Source organism: Triticum urartu, chromosome 7A, assembly GCF_056163025.1.
Source record: "Triticum urartu cultivar PI428250 chromosome 7A, HENAU_Tu73, whole genome shotgun sequence".
Lineage (NCBI taxonomy): Eukaryota > Viridiplantae > Streptophyta > Magnoliopsida > Poales > Poaceae > Triticum > Triticum urartu.
The window spans coordinates 248841450-248869443 of NC_141879.1; the positions used below are offsets into that span (position 1 = coordinate 248841450).

General features: G+C 42.0%; 1 protein-coding gene across 1 annotated transcript; it reads left to right on the forward strand.

Annotated features, from left to right (window-relative positions):
• The first annotated feature begins 22548 nt into the window (after positions 1-22548).
• On the forward strand, positions 22549-24557 carry LOC125519981 (cyclin-dependent kinase B2-1). Its single transcript, XM_048684756.2, has 6 exons — positions 22549-23103; positions 23243-23416; positions 23523-23616; positions 23703-23772; positions 23870-24008; positions 24118-24557. Exons 1-6 carry the CDS (start codon positions 22693-22695, stop codon positions 24208-24210), a joined length of 981 nt encoding a protein of 326 aa, XP_048540713.1. The 5' UTR covers positions 22549-22692; the 3' UTR covers positions 24211-24557.
• The last annotated feature ends 3437 nt before the right edge of the window (positions 24558-27994 follow it).

A 27994-nucleotide genomic window follows, 5' to 3' on the forward strand; every position in this document is an offset into this window, starting at 1 on the left:
GTTCCGCCTCAAGACGATGGTGCTCCGTCCCGAAAGTCCTCTTCTGATTTTTTTTGTATGTCAAAATGACCTATATACCAGAAGATGGGCACTGGAGGTGAGCTGGGCTGAGCACAACCCACCAGGGCACGCCCCCCGGGGGGGCTGGCGTGCCCTGGAGTCTTGTGCTCACGAGATGGCCCCCTCCAGTAGTTATTTGCTCCAGTATTTTTTATATATTCCAAAATAATTCTCTGTAAATTTTCAACTCATTTGGAGATGTGCAGAATAGGTAACTCTGACATAGCATTTTCAAGTCAGGAATTCCAGCTGCCAGTATCCCCCCTCTTTGTGTAAACCTTGCATATTATGAGAGGAAAGGCATTAGAATTACTCCATAAGCATTATTATGCATAAAAACATTGTAAATAAGAGTAGGGAAACATGATGCAAAATGGACGTATCAACTCCCCCAAGTTTAGACCTCGCTTGTCCTCAAGCTAAAAACCGATATCAAAAAATATACCCACGTGCTTAGAGAGAGAGAGAGATGTCGATAAAAACAAAATACGGACATAGAAGCATCATGCTTATTATTATAACAACAACATATTTTATCATAGAACTTTATCATATAACTTCTCATGAACAAGTAAAAATTCATCACAACATCGAAGTAAAAGCATAAACTCTATTGAAAACCAACAAACTATGTTCTTTGTCAACTTTGCAACTCCAATTCATCATCTTTTCAGAAAGGGTCACGTATCGGAGCCTTTTGGCAAGTCCACATACTCAACCATCATATAATCTTCTACAATTGCTAAGACTCACCTCATACACATGAACAAAATGTTTCAACCGGACACATAGAAAGATAGGGGCTTATAGTTTCGCTTCCCAATGTATTCACCTCAAGGGTGATGTCAACAATAATAACTCATGCTCACTCATATCCAACTAGATATATGTGCCTAGATCTTTCCTCACCACATGATGCTTGCAAAAATAAAAATAAAAAGGAATAGGGAAGAATACTTTGACTCTTGCATAAAAGTAAAAGATAGGCCCTTTGCAGAGGGAAGCAGAGTTTGTCATGCGCTTTTTGGTTTGTATGTGAAGGAAATATGCCCTAGAGGCAATAATAAAGTTTTTATTTATATTTCCTTATATCATGATAAATGTTTATTATTCATGCTAGAATTTTATCAACCGGAAACTTAGTACATGTGTGAATACATAGACAAACAGAGTGTCACTAGCTTGCCTCTACTTGACTAGCTCGTTGAATCAATGATGGTTATGTTTCCTAACCATAGACAAGAGTTGTCATTTTATTAACGGGATCATATCATTAGAGAATGATGTGATTGACTTGACCCATCCGTTAGCTTAGCACGATGACCGTTTAGTTTGTTGCTATTGCTTTCTCCATAACTATACATGTTCCTACGACTATGAGATCATGCAACTCCCGAATACCGGAGGAACACTTTGTGTGCTACCAAATGTCACAACATAACTGGGTGATAATAAAGGTGCTCTACAGGTGTCCCCGATGGTGTTTGTTGAGTTGGCATGGATCAAGATTAGGATTTGTTACTCCGATTGTCGGAGAGGTATCTCTGGGCCCTCTCGGTAATGTACATCACTATAAGCCTTGCAAGCAATGTAGCTAATGAGTTAGTTACGGGATGTAACATTACGTAACGACTAAAGAGACTTGCCGGGACGAGATTGAACTAGGTATTGGGATACCGACGATCGAATCTCGGGCAAGTAACATACCGATGACAAAGGGAACAATGTATATCGTTATGCGGTTTGACCGATAAAGATCTTCGTAGAATATGTAGGAACCAATATGAGCATCCAGGTTCCGCTATTGGTTATTGACCGGAGACATGTCTCGGTCATGTCTACATAGTTCTTGGTAGACCGTTTTTACGCACTATCGGTGTCGTGATTGGTATGAAAGAAGGCAATATTAAGTGTCAATTTCCTTTGAGGAAGGGTATGGAGCACTTCCCTAGAACAAGAATTAGGCCACCATATGAATCAATCATGAGGGCATCTTATGGATCTCAAACTAAGGATGGCAAAACTTAGATCCTTGCTTTATGCCTAGCTAAGGGCATAAAACTATAGCGCTTGTTGGGAGGCAACCCAATGAATAAAATTTAGTTTTGCTTTTTGCTTCCTGTTTTTGAGTGTTATTACAATTATGCTACTGTTATGATTGTGTTTTTAGTGTTTTAATTAGTTTTTGTGCCAAGTAAAGCCTTTAGGATCTTCTTGGGTGATAGTTGTTTGATCTTGCTAAAAAAACAGAAACTATTACGCTCGCGAAAATAATTTTTGTTTTTAACCAGAGAGTGATAAAATACTAATTCCTTTCGAAGTAGATTAATATAAAAATTTCCCAGGTCGTCCTAATTTTTCAGAATTTTTGGATTTACGGAAGTATTCGAAATATCCAGATTGCTACAGACTATTCTGTTTTTGACATATTCTGTTTTCATTGCGTTGTGTGCTTGTTTTGATGGCTCTATGGTTTTCTTTGATGAGTTTTGTCATAGAAAAGTTGTAATACAGTAGATATAATGCAAGAACAAAATATGAATTGGTTTGCTACAACACTTATAGTAGTGATTTGTTTTCTTATACTAACGGATCTCACGAAGGTTTTGTTGAGTTTTGTGTGATTGAAGTTTTCATGTTTTGGGTTATCTTACGATGGATGAAGGGATAAGGAGTAAGAAGAGCCTAATCTTGGGGATGCCCCGACATCCCAAGCTATTATCCAAAAGAGAACAAGAAACTAAGCTTGGGGATGCCCCCGAGTGGCATCTCCTCTTTCTTCTAACGACCATCGGTATTTTACTCGATGCTATATTTTTATTCGTCACATACTATGTGTTTTGCTTGGAGCGTATTGCATGATATGTGTCTTTGCTTGTGTTATTTTGTGTTTTAAGTCTTGATTCCTTGCTGGACACACCTATTTGAGAGATCCAAAATTATTTCATGACTTGTTAGAATTGCTCTCTATGCTTCACTTAAATTTCTATGAGCTATGGGTTTGCTCTAGTGCTTCACTTATATCTTTTTGAGCACGGTGTGCTTTAGTATTTTTGAAGAAATGATCTCTTGATTCACTTAGATTTATTTGAGAGTTAGTAAAATTTTCAAGAAATTCTCTCTTGCTTCACTTAAATTAATTTGAGAGAAAGAAAAATTATGCTCATGGTCTTCACTTATATTTGTTTGAGCTTATCAGAAGCAACATATGAAAATAAGTTCCAAAGTGATAGATATCCAAGAAGGATATAATAAAAACTTTCATGAAGATCATTGGACAAAATAAACTTGATTCTTAGTAATAGTTTTGAGATATGATGATGTGATATGTGAGTCATCTTGATGAGTAATTATGCTTTAGTAAGAATATTGGTGTTAAGGTTGTGATTCCCTATGCAAGCATGAAAGTCAATAATTATGCAATGAAATTATATCCTACTTGTGGTGCATTATTCGGTGTTAATTATGCTTAATGCTCACTTATGAGATTATTCGTTTCTTGGTTGGTCGCTTCTCAATCTTTTGCTAGCCTTCATTTTGCACTAAGTATGATCACTACTGGTGCATCCAAAAACCTTTTAACCAGTTTTGCCATATGAGTCCACTATACCTACCTATATGCGGTATTCTTTTGCCGTTCTAAGCAAATTTGTATGTGCCATCTCTAATATTTAAAATAAATTTCTCTTTTGTGTGCTGGTACCGCTAACAAGGCAGTGAGGGGTGGCTAATATTTTCCATGCTAGATGTGTTATTCTTACGATGAGTGTTTATTCACTTGTCATTGCACGAGAGTAAGGCAAAGGTATTAGGGATGCCCAGTCCCGAAATGAAAAATGAATTTACTTTATGTTTTCAAATAATAAATTCCTTGGAAAGTGTTGGTTTGGAAGGCACCCGTGGATACGGTTAGCCATGGAAAGTGAAAGTATGGTGGAAAAAGGAATATACTTTAATTTCTGTTTGGGAACCGCCTATGATATATCTAGCATGGAAAGTGTTGGGAACTGTAAGTCATTTTCGTTGATGGGAAAATTATGCCTCTCAAAATGTTTTTATCTCTCAATTTTCGTTTTGAGCTCTGGCACCTCTACAAATCCCTACTTCCCTCTGCGAAGGGTCTTTCTTTTACTTTATGCAATTTTTATTTTGAATTTGAGTCTCCATATTCTCTTATAAAGCACCAACTAGGAGACACTATGATCATACTTGAGCATTGGGTGTAGTTAATATGCGAGTGTGTTTCATGAATGGATCAATGATTAAGCATAATGGGCTAGGGATAGCTTATTTTAGCGTTGATATTTTGAAAGACATGGTTGCTTGTTGGCATGCTTGAGTATTTAAATTATCATGTCAAAACTAGACTATTGCTTTGAACAATATAGAAGTCCAAATGTCCATGCTATAAAGAAAAGAATATGATATGACATGTTAGATAACATTCCACATAAAAAATTCTGTTTTTGTCATTTACCTACTTGAGGACGAGCAAGAATTAAGCTTGGGGATGCTGACATGTCTCCAATGTATCTATATTTTTTGATTATATTGTTCCATGCTATTATATTATCAATCTTGGATGTTTTATAATCATTTTATAGTCATTTTATATTATTTTTTGGTACTAACCTATTGACATATTGTCAAGTGCCAGTTGTTGTTTTTTGCATGTTTTTACATCGCAGGAAATCAATACCAAACGGAGTCCAAATGCACCGAAACTTTTTGGATATTTTTTTGGACCAGAAGACAACCAATGGGCCGAAGAAGCACCTGGGGGGTGCTCCGAGGGGAGCACAACCCACCAGGGCATGCCAGGAGGCCCAGGCACGCCCTGGTGGGTTGTGCCCACCTCGGGTGCCCCCTGAACTGCCTCTTTGCTCTATAAATACCCCAATATTTCATAAATTGTAGGGGAGTCATCGAAAATCAATTCCAGCCGCCAAAGAGTCCAGAACCACCAGATCCAATCTAGACACCATCACGGAGGGGTTCACCACTTCCATTGGTGCCTCTTCGATGATGCATGAGTAGTTCTTTGTACACCTTCGGGTCTGTAGTTAGTAGCTAGATGGCTTCCTCTCTCTCATTTGATTCTCAATACAGTGGTCTCGTCGAGATCCATATGATGTAACTCTTTTTGCGATGTGTTTGTTGGGATCGGATGAACTTTGAGTTTATGATCAGATCTATCTTTTTATCCATGAAAGTTATTTGAATCTTCTTTGATCTCTTATATGCGTGATTTCTTATAGCCTTGTATTTCTTCTCCGATATTTGGGTTTTGTTTGGCTAACTTGATCTATTTTATCTTGCAATGGGAAGAGGTGCTTTGTAGTGGGTTCGATCTTACGGTGCTTGATCCCAGTGACAGAAGGGGAACCAACACGTATGTATCATTGCTACTAAGGATAAAACGATGGTGTCTATCTCTACATAGATAGATCTTGTCTACATCATGTCATCGTTCTTATTGCATTACTCTGTTTCCCCGTGAACTTAATACACTAGATGCATGCTGGATAGCGGTCAATGTGTGGAGTAATAGTAGATGCAGGCAGGAGTCGGTCTACTAATCTTGTACGTGATGCCTATATAATGATCATTGCCTGGATATCGTCATGATTGTTTGAAGTTCTATCAATTGCCCAACAGTAATTTGTTTACCCACCGTTTGCTATTTTTCTCGAGAGAAGCCACTAGTGAAACCTACAGCCCCCGGGTCTCTTTCTCATATTATTCGACTTTACGATCTATTTTATTTGCCTTTTATTTTCAGATATATTAAACCAAAAATACAAAAATACCTTGCTGCAATTTATTCTTACTTATTTTATTTTTCATTCGATCTATCAATCTACTACAATTTATTCAAGTCTGTTCTGCCAATTTCTGGCACCGTTACCCGAAAGGGTTTGACGACCCCTTTAATACGTCGGGTTGCAAGTAGTTGTTATTTGTGTGCAGGTGCTGCTTACGTGTTGTTGCTTGGTTCTCCTGCTGGTTCGATAACCTTGGTCTCATCACCGAGGGAAATACCTACCGTCGTTGTGCTGCATCATCCCTTCCTCTTTGGGGAAATACCGACATAGCTTCAAGCCGTATCAGTGTCATGGTTTGAATAATATTGCTTTCAACATTAATAGGTGTACCTGAGATATAGTGTTTAATTCTTTGTCCATTGACCACCTTCGGGTTAGTACCCTCGGCATTATTAATTTTGATAGCCCAAGAGCGATAAACCTCCTCGATAATATATGGTCCATCCCATTTAGAGAGAAGTTTTCCCGCGAAGAATCTGAAACGAGAGTTGTACAAAAGAACATATTCACCTTCCCACTTTTGGATCCTTTTATCATGCCATCTTTTAACTTTTTCTTTAAATAGTTTGGCATTTTCATGGGCTTGGGTTCTCCATTAATCTAGTGAGCTAATATCAAATAACCTCTTTTCACCGGCAAGTTTGATATCATAGTTGAGTTCTTTAATTGCCCAATATGCTTTATGTTCTAACTCAAGAGGCAAATGACAAGCTTTTACATAAACCATTTTATAGGTAGACATACCCATAGGATTTTTATAAGCTATTCTGTAGGCCCAAAGTGCATCATCCAATTTCTTAGACCAATTCTTTCGGGACCTATTAATAGTTTTTTGTAATATTAGTTTTATTTCTCTATTGCTAAGTTCAACTTGACCACTAGATTGAGGATGATAAGGTGATGCAATTCTATGGTTAACATCATATTTAGCAAGAATTTTACGGAAAGCACATGAATAAAGTGTGAACCACCATCAGTCATTAAATATCTAGGGACTCCAAACCTTGGGATAATAACTTCTTTAAGCATTTTAATGGAAGTGTTGTGATCAGCACTACTAGTTGGAATATCTTCTGCCCACTTAGTAACATAATCTACAACAACCAATATATGAGTATACCCATTAGAGGAAGGAGAAGGTCCCATATAATCAAAACCCCAAACATCAAATGGTTCAACAGCAAGTGAATAATTCATAGGCATTTCTTGACACTTACCGATATTACCAATTCTTTGACATTCATCACAATATAGAACAAACTTACGGGCATCCTTGAAGAGAATAGGCCAATAAAAACCAGATTGCAATACCTTGTGAGCAGTTCTATCTCCCACATGATGTCCTCCATAAGCTTCAGAGTGACATTTTCGTAGGATTTGTTCATGTTCATGCTTAGGTACACAACGTCTAATAATACCATCTACTCCTTCTTTGTAAAGATGCGGGTCATCCCAAAAGTTATGTCTTAAATCATAGAAGAATTTTTTCTTTTGTTGATATGTAAAACTAGGTGGTATGTATTTAGCAACAATATAATTAGCATAGTCAGCATACCAAGGAGTGTTGTGAGAAACATTTATTGCAGCTAGTTGTTCATCAGGAAAACTATCATCAATAGGTAGTGGGTCATCATGAATATTTTCTAACCTAGATAGGTTATCAGCTACGGGTTCTCAACTCCTTTTCTATCAGTAATATGTAAACCAAATTCTTGTAGCAAAAGAACCCACCTGATGAGTCTAGGTTTAGCGTCTTTCTTTTCCATAAGATATTTTATAACAGCATGATCAGTGTGAACAATTACTTTGGAATCAATGATGTAAGATCTGAATTTATCACAAGTAAACACAACTGTTTAAAATTCTTTTTCAGTAGTAGCATAAATTCATTGGGCACTGTCTAGAGTTTTGCTACCATAATGAATAAAATTTAATTTCTTATCAACTCTTTGTCCTAGAATAGCACCAACAACATAATCGCTAGCATCACACATAATTTCAAAAGGCAAGTTCTAATCAGGTGGTTGAACAATAGGTGCAGAAGTCAAGGCTTTCTTAAGTGTTCCAAAGGCTTCTACACAATCATCATCAAAAACAAATGGAACATCCTTTTGTAAAATATTTGTAAGAGGCCTAGAAATTTTAGAGAAGTTTTTAATAAACCTCCTATAGAAACCAGCATGACCAAGAAAACTACGAATACCTTTAATATCTTCAGGACATGGCATTTTCTCGATTGCGTCAACTTTAGCTTTATCCACCTCAGTACCTCGTTCAGAAATTTTATGACCCAAGACAATACCTTCATTAACCATAAAGTGGCACTTCTCCCAATTCAAGACTAGATCAGTTTGCTCACATCTATGCAAAACTCGATCAAGGTTGCTTAAGCAATCATGAAAGGAAGTTCCATCAACAGAAAAATCATCCATGAAAACCTCAACAAATCTTTTCACAAAAATCAGAGAATATAGCAGTCATACATCTTTCAAAGGTAGCAGGTGCATTGCATAAACCAAAAGGCATTCTTTTATAAGCATAAGTTCCAAAAGGACAAGTGAAGGTGGTTTTCTCTTGATCAGGTTGTGAAATAGGTATTTGAGAAAAACTAGAATATCCATCTAGAAAACAAAAGTGTGTGTGCTGAGATAGTCTCTCTAGCATTCGATCAATAGAAGGCAGAGGGTAATGATCTTTTCTAGTAGCTTTATTTAACTTTCTGAAATCAATTACCATTCTGTAGCCAGTGACAATTGTTTGTGGAATAAGTTCATTTTTATCATTATAAGCAACAGTAATACCCCCCTTCTTAGGGACACAATGAACAGGACTTACCCATCTACTATCAGCTATAGGATAGATTATACCTGCTTCCAGAAGCTTTAATATTTCAGTTCTTACCACTTATTTCATTTTAGGATTCAAACATCCTTGATGATCAACAACGGGTTTAGCATCAGGTTCCATATTAATCTTGTGCTGACAGAGAGTGGGACTAATGCCCTTAAGATCATCAAGAGTATACCCCATAGCAGCTTGGTGTTTCTTCAAAATTTTCAATAATCTTTCTTCTTCATGTTCTGAAAGATTAGCACCAATAATAGCATGATATATCTTTTTCTCATGGAGATAAGCATATTTCAAAGTGTCAGACAAAGGTTTTAGTTCAAACACAGGATCATCCTTAGGTGGAGGAGGACCTCCTAGAGTTTCAATAAGCAAATTGTGTTTGATCAAATGTCGTTGTTCAAAGAAAATTTTATCTATCTCATTTCTTTCATGCACATGCATATCATTTTCATGGTCTAGCAAATATTGTTCTAACGGATTAGTAGGAGGCACGGCAATAGATAATTCTTTCTTATGAGGTTTTCTACTAAACTTGGAGAAATTAAACTCATGAGACTCATCACCAAAGCTAACACTGACAATTTGTTTTTCACAATCTAGTTTAGCATTAACGATGTTCAAGAAAGGTCTAGTCTACCAAAGACAATGGACAAAAATGGTCTTGCGGGGAACCAAGAACTAGAAAATCAGTAGGGTATTTTATTTTCCCACACAAGACTTCAACATCTCTAACAATCCCAAGTGGTGTGATGGTGTCTCTATTAGCAAGTTTAATAATAACATCCATGTCTTCTATTTCAGCGGGTGGTATGTCATCCATAATTTCTTGGTATAAGGTAAAAGGAATAGTAGTCACGCTAGCACCTAAGTCACATAAACCATGATAGCAATGATCTCCTATTTTAACTGAGACAACGGGCATGCCAACAACCGGTCTATGTTTATCTTTTTCATCGGGCTTAGCAATTCTAGCAGCTTCATCACACAAGTAAATAACATGCCCATCAATATTTTCTACCAAGAGATCTTTAACCATAGCAACAGTAGGTTCTACTTTGATTTGCTCAGAAGTTTTATGTGCTTTAATATTACTTTTGCGAACCACAGTCGAAACATTAGCATGTTCCTTTATCCTAATGGGGAAAGGTGGTTTTTTAATATAAGCAGTAGGCACAACTGGATCAACATTGTAAATAATAGTTTCATCTTTAGCTATTACCGGTTCTTTAATTTCTTCTTTAATAGGGGGGTGACATTTAAACCACTTCTCCTTAGGGAGATCAACATGAGTAGGAAAAGATTCACAAAAGAGGCTACTATCTCAGAGTCAAGTCCATATTCAGTGCTAAACTTGTGAAAAGCATCGGTATTCATAAAATATTTAACACAATAAAATTCAAGCTTAATACCTGACTCTTTACCTTCGTCGAGTTCCCAATCTTCAGAGTTGCGTTTTTGTAAAAGATCTCACCTGAATTCAATAGTCTTCTTCATAAAAGAACTAGTACAAGAAGTATCGAGCATGGATTGATCATCACGAGAAAGCCGAGCATAAAAGTTCTGAATAATAATTTCTCTCGAGAGCTCATGATTGGCGCATGAATATAACACTAACTTAAGTCTCCCCCAAGCTAGAACGATACTTTCTCCTTCATGAGGCCAAAAATTATATATATAACTCCGATCACAATGAACTAGATGCATAGGATAATTTTTTTGGGTGAAATTCCAATTTCAATCGATTCCAGTTCCAAGATCAAATATCATAGCATAGCCTATACCATGTCAATGCTTTTCCCTTCAAAGATAAAGGGAAAATCTTCTTCTTAGCTTCATCTCCGGGCAAACCTGCAAGCTTAAATAATCCAGAAATTTCATCCACATAGATCAAGTGCATATCAGGATGTTCAGTTCCATCTCCTGCATAAGGATTAGCTAGCAGTTGTTCTATCATACCCGAAGGAACTTCATAACCAATATTTTTAGTAGGTGCATTAGGTTGAGGGGCAACTAATTGTGGTTCCGTTCGAGGTGAATATACCCCGAACAAACCCCTCAAAGGATGGTTTTCCATCGTAGCAAGTAACAATAAATTTCAGCAAGTAGTAATAATTTTCCTTACCAAGTGCGCTTCACTCCCCGACAATGGCGCCAGAAAAGTGTCTTGATGACCCACAAGTATAGCGGATCAATCGCAGTTCTTTCGATAAGTAAGAGTGTCAAACCCAACGAGGAGCAGAAGGAAATGACAAGTGGTTTTCAGCAAGGTATTTTCAGCAAGCACTGAAATTGTCGGTAATAGGTAGTTTGATAGCAAGATAATTTGTAACGAGCAAGTAATGGTAACGGTAAATAAAGTGCAGCAAGGTAGCCCAATCCTTTTGTGGCAAAGGACGGGCCAAAACGTTCTCTTATGATAAGCAAAACGTTCTTGAGGGTACACGAGAATTTCACCATATCACTTTCATCATGTTGGTTTGATTCGTGTTGGCTACTTTGATAATTTGATATGTGAGTGGACCGGTGCTTAGGTGTTGTTCGTACTTGAATAAAACTTCTACTTATGATTAACCCCCTCGCAAGCATCCACAACTACGAGAAAAGTATTAAGATAAAATCTAACCATAGCATTAAACTTTTTGGTCGAAATCGGTCCCTTACGAAGTAGCGCATAAATTAGGGTTTAAGCTTCTATCACTCTAGCAACCCATCATCTAATAACTACTCCACAATGCATTCCCTTAGGCCCAAATATGGTGAAGTGCCATGTAGTCGACGTTCACATGACACCACTAAGGGAATCACAACATACATATCATCAAAATATCGAACACATATCAAGCTCACATGATTACTTGCAACATGACTTCTCCCATGACCTCAAGAACAAAAGCAACTACTAAAAAATGATAATCATGCTTAAGATCAAAGGGGTATTAAATAGCATAATGGATCTGAACATATAATCTTCCACCAAATAAACCATATAGTAATCAACTACAAGATGTAATCAACACTACTAGTCACCCACAGGTACCAATCTGAGGTTCCGGTATAAAGATTGAACACAAGAGATGAATTAGGGTTTGGGAGGAGGTGGTGATGTTGAAGATGTTGATTAAGATTGGCCTCCAAAAGATGAGAGGGTCATTGGTGATGACGATGGCTTCGATTCCCCCTCCGGGAGGGAAGTTCCCCCGTCGGAATCGCCCCGCTGGAGGTCAGAAGTGCTCCTGCCCAAATTCTGCCTCGAGACGGCGGCGCTCCATCCCGAAAGTCCTCCCTGATTTTTTTTCTAGGTCAAAATGACCTATATACCAGAAGATGGGCACCAGAGGTGGGCTGAGCTGACCATAACCACCAGGGCACGCCTGGGGGGCCTGGCACACCCTGGTGTCTTGTGCTCACCAGGTGGCCCCCTCCGGTTATTTGCTCCAGTATTTTTTATATATTCTAAAATAATTCTTCGTAATTTTTTAGCTCATTTGGAGATATGCAGAATAGGTAACTCTGACATAGCTTTTTTAGGTCTAGAATTCCAGCTTCCGGCATCCCCCCTCTTCATGTAAACCTTGCATATTATGAGAGGAAAGGCATCAGAATTACTCCATAAAGCCTTATTATGCATAAAAATTGTGAATAACAGTAGGGAAACATGATGCAAAATGGACGTATCAGTTGCCACGGTGATATCGTTCCACTATGATCACCAGGATTATATCCTCCATAGGGACGCCAGTCAGAAGGTGCATCCGCAGTCTCAAGTCAGAAGGTGAGACCTTTTGATCATGAAGACGGTCGGGGTCCTTTAGGCCTTTATAATCATATATCGGGGACTCCCTCCACCCTACAGTCTGGATATACATTTCCATCCAGGTCTTCAATATCTGCATTCCAGAGAGCCACTTATCCTGAAGTTGGTGAACCGCTTCCACTAGTGCCACGGTCTCTAAGGAAGTTTCGGTCACCGACCTCCACTATATCCTCTCTTGTAGGGGTACAATGGAAAATAGGGGCATCCCTGCCTCTGTGTGCCACCTGACGATATCAGGGGCGTAAAACCAATACTGTTCCAACTCCACCTTCTCCTGCGGCATAGGAAGGTCGAAGTAATGGGAGCCCGAGCAAGGCTGGATGGCTGTCCACCACAGGTTGGGATCCTTCTGCCTTCATACATGGCAGCACCTTGAAGAAATACCTCCAGAGGCCGAAGTAAGGAGCCATCCCGAGGAAGCACACGCAGAGAGTTATGAAGCACGCCAGGTGCAGAACCCCGTTGGGAGTCAAATGATGGAGCTACATCCTGTAATAGGTCAATATGCCACGGGTGAAGGCGTTCAGAGGAAGGCGCAGACCGCGATAGATGAAGGAGTTGTGCACCACCAGATTCCAGTGAAGGGGATCCATACCAGCATCATCTCACCAGACGGTGAGCAGTGCGGCAACTTGCGCCCCTACAGCCACCCCTTAGTAAGACTTCCAGATGCCCATTTTCTTATCGTGGATGGTTTCCAATCTTCGGATCCTACGAACAGATCGGCCAGCTGCATCGAAGAAAGCAGTGACAAGGTTGTGGTCTGCTCCGAGGCACGCGCCTAGCCGGTGGCTGAACTAATCTCTCTAGATTCGAGCTCTATGATGCTCTCCTTCCCATAAGATGGCGGCCAACGATAATCCAGGAGAATTTAGGAAGAGGAGATGGGGGAAGTGATGCTTGGCCCCACCCCCAAAATTTATGGAGAATACAAAAGAAACCTATGACAACGCATGGAGGACCATCATCGGATTCAGACGACGGCATTAGCTAGGCCTCCGCGGTTACCTACGCCCTCTTTACTGGCTCTGCCAGGGGCCAAGACTCTTTCAAGCATCACTAGGGTTTCAAAGCCTGAGGCGTGTGGGACCGCAAGATTAGGAGCCCCGCGTTACAAGCCTGCAGTAAGGAGGTCTCGAGTCTGGAATAGAGGAGCTCCGGAAGGTGCCAGGGCAACCTAAAGGAATCCCCTAATAAGAAATCTCTTTGTAACTCGGCAGAGGCCGTGCTCCCTACCATTCGAATGGCTCAATTGTGAGCTTGTCCAGATTCTCAAAGACTTTGAACTCCAGACAGGCTCGAGGGCTACGGACGGTGTCATACACCAGGGGTGGCTTCTGATGGGGACCCCGACAGCAGACACATAGAGGGGACCATAAGGCCCATCAAGTGGTCAAAGACGGAAGCGAACCCCACGCGACCAACAGACGCCTCTTGGACCATCTTGGCCCCCAAGTCATGTGGGCGGTGGCCAAGATGGGTTCTGCTTTGTGGAAAACCCTAGCCCTCGTTGTGTATATAAGGTGGAGGGCTATGGGGCTCTTGAACATCATCTTTCTTATATATTAGACTCCCGATGGACTCTAAACCCACTATTGTAATCCCTCACACGAGGTATCCCACAATGAATGACAATCACAAGCAGGACGTAGGGTATTACTCCTCACCAGAGGCCAGAACCTGAGTATATTGTGCGTGCGGGCGCCTTTCTGGTACTTCCGGCCACACTCGGCACCCTACCGAGAGTACTGACGACTTTCCGCTCTGTCATTGTGTTGGAGATATGACCTAGAGGCATGTATGATGATATTTCCTATGTGCTTATGAATAAAGATAGTCCTTGGACATTATCAATGATGTGTATCAGCAAGTATGTGACTTGTTTGTGGTACTATACATTGTATGATGACTTTTCTAAAAGCTCCCTAGTCGAAAGGGCTATGTGGGCGCGTAGCCAACTAGACTAGCATATGACACGGTGGATGGCTCAGTATCACTGGCCATGGAGCATTGGAAGCTAATCGAATAATATGGACTCAGAAGGATCTAGTCGGATTTGACATAGTTGGATCCGAGTTGAGATAAGGTCCGAGTCGGACAGACCCAACTATGAGACGCAACGATATGTCATTTATGAATCTCTAGCACAAGATATGTTCTATGTCCTAAGACATGAGCTGGCGCATGTACTCGGGATGGTGACATACCTGCTTTGGGCCGACCAAATGCTACTCCATGACTAGGTAGTTATAAAGGTAGGTTTCGGGTTTGTCTAGACCCATGCTGCGAGACATGGTCGAGCAAGATGGGATTTGGCCCTCCGACCAGGAGAGATATACTCTGGGCCCCTCGTGTGATCCGACTAAGATAAGCATGGCCATGCGACAGGGATTATGAGATAATCTGATTTGTGGTCGGCATCACTGAAACGAGAAAGAGGTCGGGCTAGCACAAGGATGATAGACTCACCTTGAGCCCGACAACATATATCGTGTGGCAAAGGGAAAAGAAGTGTGACAAGTTGTACAGGTTCATTAGCCGGCTTCATTGTCTACTTGGTGGTTGGCACGCCTTGCTAGAGGCCGCTACCTGCGACCAAGCCGACTTGATCCTAAGGGGTCGCGTGCTTAAGGGAAGGAACTTGTGAGGCTAGATCTGACTCCACGAGTCATATGTAATCCTACTAGAGCTCAGATCCAAGCCGAACAGACTTTGGGCTTTAGGGTCCATGCGGGGCCCAAGTGTTGAGCCTGTGATGGACGCCTATATATAGTGGAGGTGCGACACACTCAAAGGTTTGATCACTTCGGCGCCATTACTAGGGCTTTGCATGTGTTGCAAGTAGCCACCTCCACTCACCGCCGACTATGTGATCGGACCTAGCAGTCTGACGCACGATGTTCCTCCGCACGCGTGGATACCGTTAGAAGCGGTGCACTTATGCCGCTCCGGTGAACCGGTACATGGGACACGGTGCCCGGCTGTTCGAGGGAGATCGGACGAGGAGAGACGACTCTGGTCGCGCTGCCCCAACTGTACTTTTGCTGCACCACAATGCATGTCTTGTGGTAACGATCCGTGATCCATTCCCGTAGGATGTTCCTGGTTGTTGTGCGCGTATGGAAATTTTATTCTACAACCGATGCACCTAGCGTAGAACCCAACACATTGCCATTACACAAAAAATAATTAGGGACTACATGCACTTTTAGTTGCCTCAAGGCCTCCGAATGCCGTCCTTCCCGATCGTCCAAGTGATTTGAAAGTTGCCACATTTTTTACAGGTTGGAACCTCTAGTTGATCGCTCTGGAGCTTTTCAAGCTGTGTTAAAAGAGTGTAGTGGTCAGATTTCTGCTCCAACCTATAAATACCCCCACCCATCTCACTCGAAGCAAACTCCACTCATATACTATGTTCTGAGAGAGAACTCCACCTTCCTATGTTGATTTCAAAGGGAATTCTACTCCAACATTCCAAACCAATCCTTTGAGATATGATCACTGTTCCACTCCTACTTCTCCAATCCAAAAGCCAAACCTTGTGAGAGTTTCACTGCAAGAGGAGATTATCATTTGAAGCACAAGATCAAGGGAATCATCACCAATCAGCCTGCATTTTATTGCTTTTGAAGGGTGTGTGTGTGTGCCTCCTAGATTGGCTAGGTGCTTGGGAGTCTCCATGTTGTGTAAAAACCAAGAAGTTTGTACTGGCCTAGAGATCGGCTACTTCGTGAAGATCTACTCCGAGTGAGGCTGGTCTTCGCAAACGTAAGCCGATTGTGGCATAGTTTGGTTGCTCCTTCGTGGCCCCTTTGGTGGTGAATGTCCTTCCTGGACTTGTTCCTTCATGGAATGCACAATGGGATCCTTGTGCTCATAGATCTTTCGTGGATCCAAGCCTCCATCAACATGGATGTAAGATAGAGTCAACTATCTGAACTATGAAAAAAATCTTCACCGAGCCAACCCGTGTTTCCATATCTCCAACTCTACTCTTACTTAAAATTTGCATGTCTTTACTTTTCGCCGCCTATACCCTTGTAGACTTGCATGTGTAGGGTGCTTGATAGACTATCATAGAAAAGTTTTAAATTGTCAAGGAACTAAATTTTGGGAAAAGAGTCTCATTTTTGCCTAGTATTCTATTCACCCCCCCCCCTCTAGACATACTTAATCGATCCTACACAACTCGACGCGACGAAGCCCTAGATGGACGATTTGTGCTAGTAGCATGAGGTTGAGTCGTTGCGAGGACATGGCGATGGTGGTTCGAAATGAGGTCATGGCGATTGGGTGGCAGCGGGTGGTGGCTAGGGTTGTGTACGGGAGCTTGGAGAAAGGGGGGAATGGGTCTAGCTCGTTCTTTTGGTCGATCAAGTGTGGTGATACTGAGTCGGTAAGTCAGTTGGTGGTGGGACTTAGTGTGATTTTCTTCAAGCCCTCAATTCCTAGATCCCTGGAACTTGATTTCTTTGGCTTCACGTATTTTAACATGAGTAGACCTTGGATCCGGGGATTCAACTATGCGGAGTTGGACCGTTCAGGTTGGCTCCGTGTGTTGAGTTTTTTTTTTGAGTTTATGGAGCACGGAGGCACATAACTTAAGAAATGGGGATTTATGTACGTGTAAATGTGGAAGTATATTATCCATTGAAAATCGCATTTCCACTTTTGCTCCAACATGTAAGCTTTTGTTTTGTTTCCATATGTTGTCGTTCTGTTTGTGAAGCCGGACTCCGCTTCTGTTTTCCTCTCGAATAGACACAAACATTTGTTTCTTGAAAAACTACACTGCTTTTCATATCTTTTTTTTTCTTGCGGAAGCTCTTCGTACCATTTACTCCATGTAATTTCTTTATTCCCCACAAAAAATGTTAATATCATCTGCAGACCTATTCCCACTAGCTAATTACCCGTACTTTGCAACATGGGCATACACATGCTAGCGGTTCAACAATCTTGTCCGACATACTCCCATCATATTCTCGATTTTGGTAAGATTTAATTTGATTTGAGCATGGATAGAGGAACACAAGATTTTTTTTATTTTTGGTAATATTTGATTTGATTTGGTTATGGATAGGGGAAGGCAATGAAACTTTTGATTTTATGATTTTTTGTAAGATTTATTTGATTTGATTGAATTAATGCATGACATGGTTTTGAGAAAGTATTGATTTGGTTTTGATTATTCCAGTTTACTCTATTTACGTTGATTTTTATTTTGTGTGGTATCGGTTGAGATTAACAACAAAATCAACAGGAAACATGTCTAATTCTTTATTGCATTATTCTAATGAGGAGATTATAAATAATGCAAACCAATTAGGAGTTTCGCTAGGGGCAAATGATAGTGAAATCTCCAATTCGGTGAATGATCTTTTAGATTTGGAAGCGGAGCGTGAGCTAGAAACTATTCGAAATCTAGCAGCGGTACAACCCATGAATGATGATGAGATTGATGCGTTGGGGGTGAGAGTGCTCGATAATCTGTGTGCGGATCTAGCACCATCCAATCATGAGCCTGGGGTAGAAGATGCACCCCTAGATAATGCAGAAGCTAGCACCGCTCAGCCCGGTTATGAGGACCGGGTGGAAGCTCCTAGTAAACCAAAGCGCAAGTGGAAACGGAAGATTTATCCCGATTCTGCGGTTCGTAGGAGTGCTAGGATTCAGACTACCAAAAAATTTCATGATGAATTATGAAAGGAATCTTTTGGAATAGCAGAGGTCTGAAAGACTTGGCTAAAAGAAGGTTTCTTGCTGAAGCATCTCTGGAGCATAGATTAGATTTTATTGCTCTCTCGGAAACTGGATGCGAAAATTTTGCGCCCCGGTTTCTTAGCTCTCTTGCGGGCGGTGTTGATTTCTATTGGCATTGCCTACCTCCTAGAGGAATATCGAGTGGGATCTTGTTTGGTGTGAGATGCGATTCCTTAGAAGTCCAAAGTGTAGTAATGGGGGACTTCGCGGTTAAGTTTCGAGTCAGGTCTAAAGCTGATGGTTTCAACTGGGCTTTGGTGGCGGTATATGGTGCCGCACAGCCCGAGCTTAAACCAGAGTTTTTGGTGGACCTTGTTCGAATCTGTGGATCCGAACATCTCCCAATTTTAGTTGGGGGTGATTTCAATATCATTAGGAGGAGAGAGGAAAAAATAATGATAATTTTGACGGCAGGTGGTCGTTTATGTTCAATACCATTATTGAAAGCTTGGATCTGAGGAAGATAGAGCTTTCCGGTAGAAAGTTTACCTGGGCTAATGCTATGCCAAACCCGACATATGAAAAGCTTGATCGAGTTCTCGCGAGCGTTGAGTGGGAACAGGTTCCCTCTCGTAACAGTGCAGGCGCTCTCGCGCGGAATATCCGATCACACACCGTTGTTTGTGGACTCAGGGGAGCCACATCACGTGGGAAACAAAAACACATTTTCTTTCAAGATGGCATGGTTTGAACGAGAAGGTTTCTTGGATCTGATAGCCAGGGAATGGGCTAAGGATGCAGGAGGTCGGACTTCTGTCGAACGTTGGCAGAATAAGATCAGGCATTTGAGAAGTTTCTTACGGGGTTGGGCTAACAACCTTAGTGGAATGTATAGGATTGAAAAGGAAAGGCTCCTTTCTCTTATTCAGACACTAGACATAAAGGCTGAATCCATGATTTTGCAACAAGTAGAGTGTCAAGTTAAACTTGATGCGGATAAGAGGTTGAAAAAACTTCTCCGTGAAGAAGAATTGAAGTGGGCATTGCGGGCTAAGGTCAGCAAAGTCATCCAGGGGGACGCGAACACTCAATTCTTTCACTTGATTGCTAATGTTAAGCATAGAAAGAAGAGAATCTTTCAGCTTGAACAAGATGAAGGAACTATTTTAGGACAGGACAACCTAAAAATGTACATAACCGAGTATTACAAGCAGTTATTTGGACCTTCGTAGGATAGTTGTGTGTCCCTCGACGAGTCCAGGACTGAGGATGTGCCTCAACTAACTGCAGTGGATAATGATATTTTGGTTGCCCCGTTCTCAGGAGAAGGAGATTTTTGAAGCGATATCACAGATGAAAAACAATTAGGCTCCCGGACCTGATGGATTCCCGATTGAGTTTTACAAAAAGTGCTGGCACATTATTAAGGGGGATTTGTTACCAATGTTTCATGATCTGTTCTCTGGCCAGCTTCACTTATTTCACTTGAATTTTGGAATAATAACACTGTTGCCTAAGAAAACGGATGCTGTGAGAATAGAGCAGTTCAGGCCAATCTGCCTTCTCAATGTTAGTTTCAAAATCTTCAACAAGGTCGGGACTAATAGGCTCACACAGATTGCGCATTCTGTGGTGCAACAGTCCCAAACTGCTTTCATGTCGGACAGGAACATCCTAGAAGGGGTGGTCGTCCTTCATGAAACGCTCCATGAAATCCATTCGAAAAAATTAGATGGAGTTGTTTTTAAGGTGGATTTTGAGAAAGCGTACGATAAAGTCAAATGGCTATTCCTCCAACAGGCATTGCATATGAAAGGTTTTGATGAAGCCTGTCGCCGCCAGGTTGAATCGTTTATGCAAAAAGGGAGTGTTGGAATTAAAGTGAATGACAATATCGGTCACTATTTCCAGACACATAAAAGCCTGAGACAAGGGGATCCGATGTATCCTATCCTGTTTAACATTGTAGTTGATATGTTAGCAATTTTGATAGGACAGGCTAAGGAGGCTGGTCAAGTAGGTGGCTTGGTACCTCATCTTGTTGATGGAGGTGTGTCCATCCTTCAATACACTAATGATACTATCATCTTTATGGAGCATGACTTGGCCAAGGCGAGAAATATGAAGCTGGTGTTATGCCTCTTTGAACAATTGACCAGGTTAAAGATTAACTTTTACAAGAGCGAATTGTTCTGCTTTGGTAGAGCCAAAGATGAACAAGAGGCTTATAGGCAATTGTTTGGGTGCGATTTGGGGGCTTTACCTTTCACGTACTTAGGTATACCAATCCACCACCGTAAGCTGACAAACAGAGAATGGAAATGCATCGAGGACCGGTTTGAAAAGAAACTGAGTTGCTGGAAGGGCAAGCTCATGTCATACGGAGGCCGATTAATTCTGATAAATTCGGTTCTCACGAGTATGCCTATGTTTCTCTTATCGTTCTTTGAAGTCTCAGTTGGAGTCAGGAAAAGACTGGACTTTTATCGATCGCGATTTTTTTGGCAAGGTGATGAACTAAAAAGAAAATACCGTCTAGCTAAATGGGATATCATCTGTAGACCGAAAGATCAAAGGGGTCTTGGTATTGAGAATCTTGAAGTTAAAAACAGATGCCTTCTTAGTAAGTGGATGTGGAAGTTGTCGAGTGAGACTGATGCCACATGGACGCAAATCCTTCGTAGCAAGTATCTTCAGACCAAAACTTTGTCTCAGATGACAGTAAGGCCGATTGACTCGCCTTTCTGGAAGGGGCTTATGAAAGTCAAAACATCTCTGTTTAATAGGACAAAGTTTATTATTGGTAACGGTGCTAGTACACGTTTCTGGGAGGATACTTGGCTCGGAGACACACCTTTAGCCATTCAATCCCCGTCTTTATATCGTATTGTTTAACGACGTGAGGTGTTCGTTGCAACGGTATTTCAATCTATCCCCCTTAATATTCAGTTCAGACGATCGCTAGCGGGCAATCGTTGGAAAGAATGGCTCCGTCTAGTACGCAGACTGATGGAGGTTCAGCTTTCTCAACAACCCGATGAATTACGCTCGAAGCTTACTAGGTCTGGAGTATTCACAGTTAAATCCATGTATATTCATATTATCAATTCAAGCTTCATTCCTAGCTCCAAGCATGTCTGGGATGTCAAAGTTCCGTTAAAAATAAAAGTGTTTATGTGTTTTGTCCATAAACAAGTTATTTTAACCAAGGACAACTTGAAAAAGCGTAATTGGACATGACCTACTAGGTGTAGTTTCTGTGATCGGGATGAGACGATCAAACACCTTTTGCTTGATTGCCCGCTAGCCAAAGTTTTATGGCGGACGGTCCATATTACTTTCAATATTACTTCACCGAATTCTGTCAACACGTTATTTGGGACATGGCTTAACGGGATAGAGCCCGACTTAGCGAGACATATTCGTGTAGGAGTTTGTACCTTGTTGTGGACTATATGGAATTGCAGAAATGATTTGGTTTTTAACAGGATATCACGTATTCATTTTTTGCAGGTTATTTTTCGAGCCATGGCATTGATCCGTTCGTGGTCGCTAGTCGCTACTCACTCCGACAGAGGCCAGGAAGCATTTGGTTACTGGATCTATCCGCTGGGAGATGGTAACTCGGGATATATTCAACCGGTTTGGATGGCGGTCATGTAATAGGATAGACAATTAGTTTACCTATCCCTCTGTTTTGCCAGCCGGTCGTGGCGTCCTTTACTTCGCTAGTTTGTATTCTAGCTCTTTTGGCTCTGTGTGAGCTTTTTTTTGTCTTTGGGAGACTTCTAGACTTTCAGATTTTGTTTGAAACCTATTTATTTGCTTAATAAGAGGGCCGTATGCATCGCTCAGATGCAGAGGCCGGGGCATTCCCCCTTTTTGAAAAAAAGGAAACCAAAGCGGGAAGGAGGGTGTAGGAGGAAAAACCGAGGGAGAAGTGAGGCGAAAGTAGAGATTGTGTTGCAGATTTCTGTTCTATATTCTTCTTTTTTCTTGAAGAAGAAAATGTATTTATAGGGGTTTTTCTTGAAAAAAATGTGTGTGTGTGTTTTTTTGAGAAACAAAAGGTGTATGCTCTGTTTGGGCTGGCGTACGACGGGACCAGCCCACACATGACATACGAAGGCAGCAGTTTGCAAATGTCACCTCGAAACGGCCTGTAAAGTACTGTAGCATCGATCCCTTCGTGTGAACGTGCGCTCATCCCACCGACCCAGAAAGGCGTGCCGAATTCGAAATTCGAAATCTGAAGCAACCGTTGGAGCGCCTTCCCTCAAACGGCTCTCTCGCATACAAATCTCCCCCACGATCCCCTCCCCAATCACAAACCCTAACCCCAGCCGCCCCCCCATTCCCAACCCACACCACCACCAAATCACCCATCCCGCACGGCAGCCCACCAGAGAGGAAGAGGCCGAGGGAGAGCGGATCTGCGCGATGGCGACGCTCCAGCACCAGAACCAGGGGGCGGCGGCGCCGATGACCACGACTGGCGGCGGGCTGCGCGCCATGGACCTCTACGAGAAGCTGGAGAAGGTCGGGGAGGGCACCTACGGCAAGGTTTACAAGGCCCGGGAGAAGGCGACGGGCCGGATCGTGGCGCTCAAGAAGACGCGCCTCCCGGAGGACGACGAGGGCGTGCCCCCCACGGCGCTCAGGGAGGTCTCGCTGCTGCGGATGCTGTCGCAGGACCCGCACGTCGTGCGCCTGCTGGATCTCAAGCAGGGCCAGAACAAGGAGGGCCAGACCATCCTCTACCTTGTCTTCGAGTACATGGACACCGACCTCAAGAAGTTCATCCGCGGCCACCGCCAGAACCACGAGAAGATCCCCGCCCACACCGTCAAGGTATATCCCTCATTCCCTCTCTTCGCCGATCTCGCTTCTTTTGTTGTTCGTTTTCCATGTCTTGCACGCGAGGTGTTTGCTTGAATGCACATACAGTGATTGATTCTGTTTTTGGTGAACTGGTGATCCGTGCGTGCAGATCCTGATGTACCAGCTCTGCAAGGGCGTGGCTTTCTGCCACGGACGCGGTGTCCTGCACCGTGACCTCAAGCCCCACAACCTGCTCATGGACCGCAAGACCATGGCTCTCAAGATCGCCGATCTTGGGCTCAGTCGTGCCTTCACGGTTCCTCTCAAGAAGTACACACACGAGGTACGATTCCTGGTTCTGTTACCAGTATTAGTGCCGGATTGCTGTCTGATTCTGCATCATTCACGCCACTTGATCTGTTCATGACGCAGTCTGAATCCTTTTGCAGATCCTTACTCTGTGGTACAGAGCTCCTGAGGTCCTTCTTGGCGCCACACACTACTCAACGCCGGTTGACATGTGGTCTGTGGGCTGCATATTTGGTATGATGAACTTAACGTTGTAAATTAGCATACTTTGAGAATTTAATCCTCTTAGGTAGATATGCTGAATTCCTTGTAAATGGCAGCTGAGTTGATCACTACCACGGCACTTTTCCCTGGAGACTCTGAGGTGCAGCAGCTCCTGCACATTTTCAAGTACAGTACCACACCTGGTCACACTTGCTTGTTTTCTCACTTGGCATCAGTAGGGGATATCAGATGTTGATGGTCTATATTGGTATTGGAATGATAGGTTGCTGGGCACTCCAAATGAGGATGTCTGGCCAGGAGTAGGCAAACTCCCGAACTGGCATGAGTACCCTCAGTGGAACGTCTCAAAGCTGTCTTCTGTAATTCCTAGTCTCGATGCCGATGGTATTGATCTGCTTGAGGTCAGTAATCAAGCATGGGATCCGTGCTACTCTATCCTTGTAGAAAATATAGAAGCAGAGGTGCTCTTGTGAGAATCTGGTGCTAACTTATAGCTGTGATCCTTTGCAGAAAATGCTGCAGTATGAGCCGGCAAAGCGAATCTCTGCGAAGAAGGCCATGGAGCACCCATACTTTGATGATGTGGACAAGGCGCTGTACTGAAGCTGTCTTCGTGGCTAGCAAGAAGCGGATTTCTTGTGATTTGTGCTTGTCCTGAAGCATATCTTTTGCTTCCAGGGCAGGCATCTTTACCTCTGTTATTCCAGCTGCCATTTAGTTTTGCCCCATTGACTGATGGTTGTGATGGATAGTGACTCTGGAGTTATGCATAATTAAACGCCTCTTGCCAGGCGTTAAGTACTGATCTTGTGAAGCACTACTTCTGCTTCAGAATCAGACTTTACCTCTTTTTCTAGCTGCTATTTATAGTGTACGCCATTCATTTTTGTTTCTGATGGATAACTGAAAAATCGTCTTGATGAAGGTAAAAGACTTGTGAGATTATCTAATTTCGTCTTGATGCTCAAGTCATCCTTGAGCTGAACTGCCTCTTGATGAATGTAGATTGCCAGTCATTCTTCTGATTACCGGAATTGTACTCGTCCAGTCATCCTTGAGCTGAACTGCCAGAATGTTTAGTGATATGCTGATGAATGGTACAAACTTGAGCTGTCTGCGCTGATTGTTTTGTTTGAGTGGCAAGCTGGTTTTGTGTAAATGATGGTGTGTCATCTTGGCTTATGGTGCATGAACAAAGTTCACGTCTAAATAACAGAAAGAGTAAATCTAGCAGATTCCCTAAAAACAGCTTTTAAAGCTGAAGACAACTACTTTATGTAGCATGGCAATTCGGCCAGCTACGTCGGCAATTCCCCCCTTTTTTTTTCTTGGCATGACAATTCTCTCTGGTGCAGCATGGAAAATCCTTGGAACGCATGACAATTCTCTCTGCTGCAGCATGGCGAAATTCATGAAACACATGGCACTTTTCTCTGTTTAGCACAATAATTATTTCTTCTTAGCATGGCAAACCTCCATGTTATAGCATGACAATTCCTAGCCTCCTTTGGTTTGTAGGAATCTTGTAGGAATTTCATAGGATAGGATTTTCGAAGGAAAAATTCCCATGGGGCCCTTTGGTTTATAGGAATACATTCCTATTCCTATGTAGGATAGGAATCAATCTTTCACATTTCAAAGGATAAAAAACATTAGCCTAGACTCAATGGAAAAATCCCTATCCTATGCATCAATCAAATGACATGCCTTTCTCTATAGGAATTGAGATGCATGTCATCTCACTTCCTATGATTTTCCTGTTCCTATGATATTTCTATCCTATGAACCAAAGGAGGCCTGAATGTTTTCTGGAGTAGATTTTTGAGATAACACTCTGGGGTGGCGCCGTTCGCTCGAATGAGCCTCCCTGAGGGCACGTCCGTTTATGCCAGAGTTCTCCCGTAGGGAATGTCATCGCCTATAAGGGTCTCATATGTGTGTGTTTATACTCAAAACTTCTACTTCTAGTTGACACATATATCTAACCAAACAAAGTCCGATTGGTCATCAAACATTTTTTTTATGTGGGGCATCAAATATTTCAATAGCATTAGAAAGTAGATAGTTCAAATATAGGGGGAGGATGCTGTTGGCGTGGTTCCGCACACATATATTAGAGCTCTTGCTGGAGGTACCAATCTTGCAAGCTCTGCCTCTCCTCTATATCCATGAGGAGCTTCAGTTACCAACCCAGCAAGTTCTTGGGACAGAGGTAGGTAGGCGTGGAGGCAAGAGGAGCTTCAGTTACCAACCCAGCAAGGTTGATGTCTTGCTTGGGAGCAGATGCTGATTGGACTGAAGTTCCTACGGTGGAAATTTTAGTTCTTTTCCTCTTAGGCTTAGGCAGTGGGGCTTTCTCTTGTGAACTAACAACTATTTCTTGCTCAGGAAAAGATCATGCATCCATATTAATCTCTGAATAATGGACGCATTCAAATATGTTCCTGATGTCTTGAAGCAAACAAGCAAACAAGTTGAACACTGACAAGCTGAGCACAACAAGTGATGAGTGGATTTTACACTCATATTTTCTTGAATTTTAAAATGAATATTCTTAGATATTCTCTGCGATTATCTCTTCAATTAACTAATATTCGCTAATAATTTGCAAAGGTGCGCAAATCACCCTGCTTTAACTTTTTGTTGAAGATATGGAGATAATCCGGAGGAAATAAATACATAATCAGCAAGCACTTAAAAGTGGATTAAACATAGGATTTAGTTTATTTGATTGCATAATAGAAAAACCAAAATGCTTTTTCGAGAGGCTTGAGTGAATGCAAAATTCCCTAAAATGTAATACAAATGAATCCTTGAAAAATCCTATTACCTCCGTGGGAAAATAAGTGACGTGGTTTTAGTTCAAATTAAAACCACATCACTTATTTTCGAAGTGAGGGAGTATAAGATTCAAAATCCTACCCCTCCATCCCAAAAATAAGTGCCTCAACTTTGTACTAACTTTAGTATAATTTTGTAATAAAGTTGAGACACTTACTTTGAGACGGATGGAGTATTAATCAAGCACATGATAGAACCCCAACTCTCCGGTAACTCTTACCATGCCATCACCTCCACCCTTCGCTCCTGCAACCCAATCTCTCATGTAACCCTAACCACGTCGTTACTACCGCCCCTCTTCTCCTTCTCCCCCTTGCCACCGCCAAGAAAAGCTTACTGGCAACCGGTGGCGCCGGTATCCTCTTCTCATGTGGCAGCATCAGGAACTTTCAACAAGATCTCATGGGGGTTGCGCGTCCAAGCCTGCACGCGGCAGCTACATCATCCCAGATGAGACTGCCCTATGCGGATGTGGAGCGTGTCCCTAGAGTTGTGCAGTGCTTGCTGAGCGGTCTAGGTGGTGGATGCACGTGATGGTGTGCTCATACTTGGTCCGGCGGCACACCGTTCTAGTGGGGCTGAAGTTTAGTACTCCCTCCATCCTAAAATTCTTGTCTTAGATTTGTCTAGATACGGATGTATCTAATGCTAAAATATGACTTGGTACATCCGTATTTAGACAAATCTAAGACAAGAATTTTGGGACGGAGGAAGTAGTTATTAAATCGTTAGCACCACATAAAAACATTCCCCCTAGCCTTCTTCCCTAATCGAAGATTGGAGAAAGAAGATCTAAGAGGGCGTGCCCCATCCTACTCAGGTCAGAGCGTAAGCTAGTGATGCTTTTGGCTACTAGACTTTAGTCATCTAGGGTGCGGCACTCAGCCACTTCGCCTAGCAACACAACGACTGTATTGCTCTCCCACAACCCCGTTTTCATGGTTTAGGCTGCTTCCATTTCCGCTCGCGTTGAATTAAGAATTCTCACAATAACAAGGTCTACTCAATGTTAATTAGGCGTAAATGAAACTTTAGCAAAAATCTTGTAAAACAAAAAAAGGGATATTCAATTACCCTATGTTTGTTTTCAAAGCACAAAGAGTTCTTGACAAGATTCGCTGGCGTTACTACAAAGAGAATTAGCGAATCCTAAGGCAAAGGGGCGAGAAACTCAAGGCCACTCTTCCTCCGGGCTTTCTTTCCGCACTGGTGAAATAAAGTCGGGTGAATTAGTCGAATTTGCAGGGATCTTGGCGGAGGCTTCCTGGATAAATAGTAACGATCAGTCGAAGAACACCATGCATTGATGGGTGTTGAAGAAAAATTGAGCGTTTCTTGTCACAACCTTTCTTTGTGCGATTGATTTCCCATTCTTCTTTGCTAGCACTTGACTCCTGAGAGCTGCATCCGTGGGATATCTTCAACAAGGCATGTTACTCGCGTCGTGATTATTGCTCGCCATGCGACATGACTCGCATGTGAGACATCCTAGCTTCCCATTCACAACTTCTAGCCTCGCCGACTCGGTGGTGGTCGGTTTGGTTGC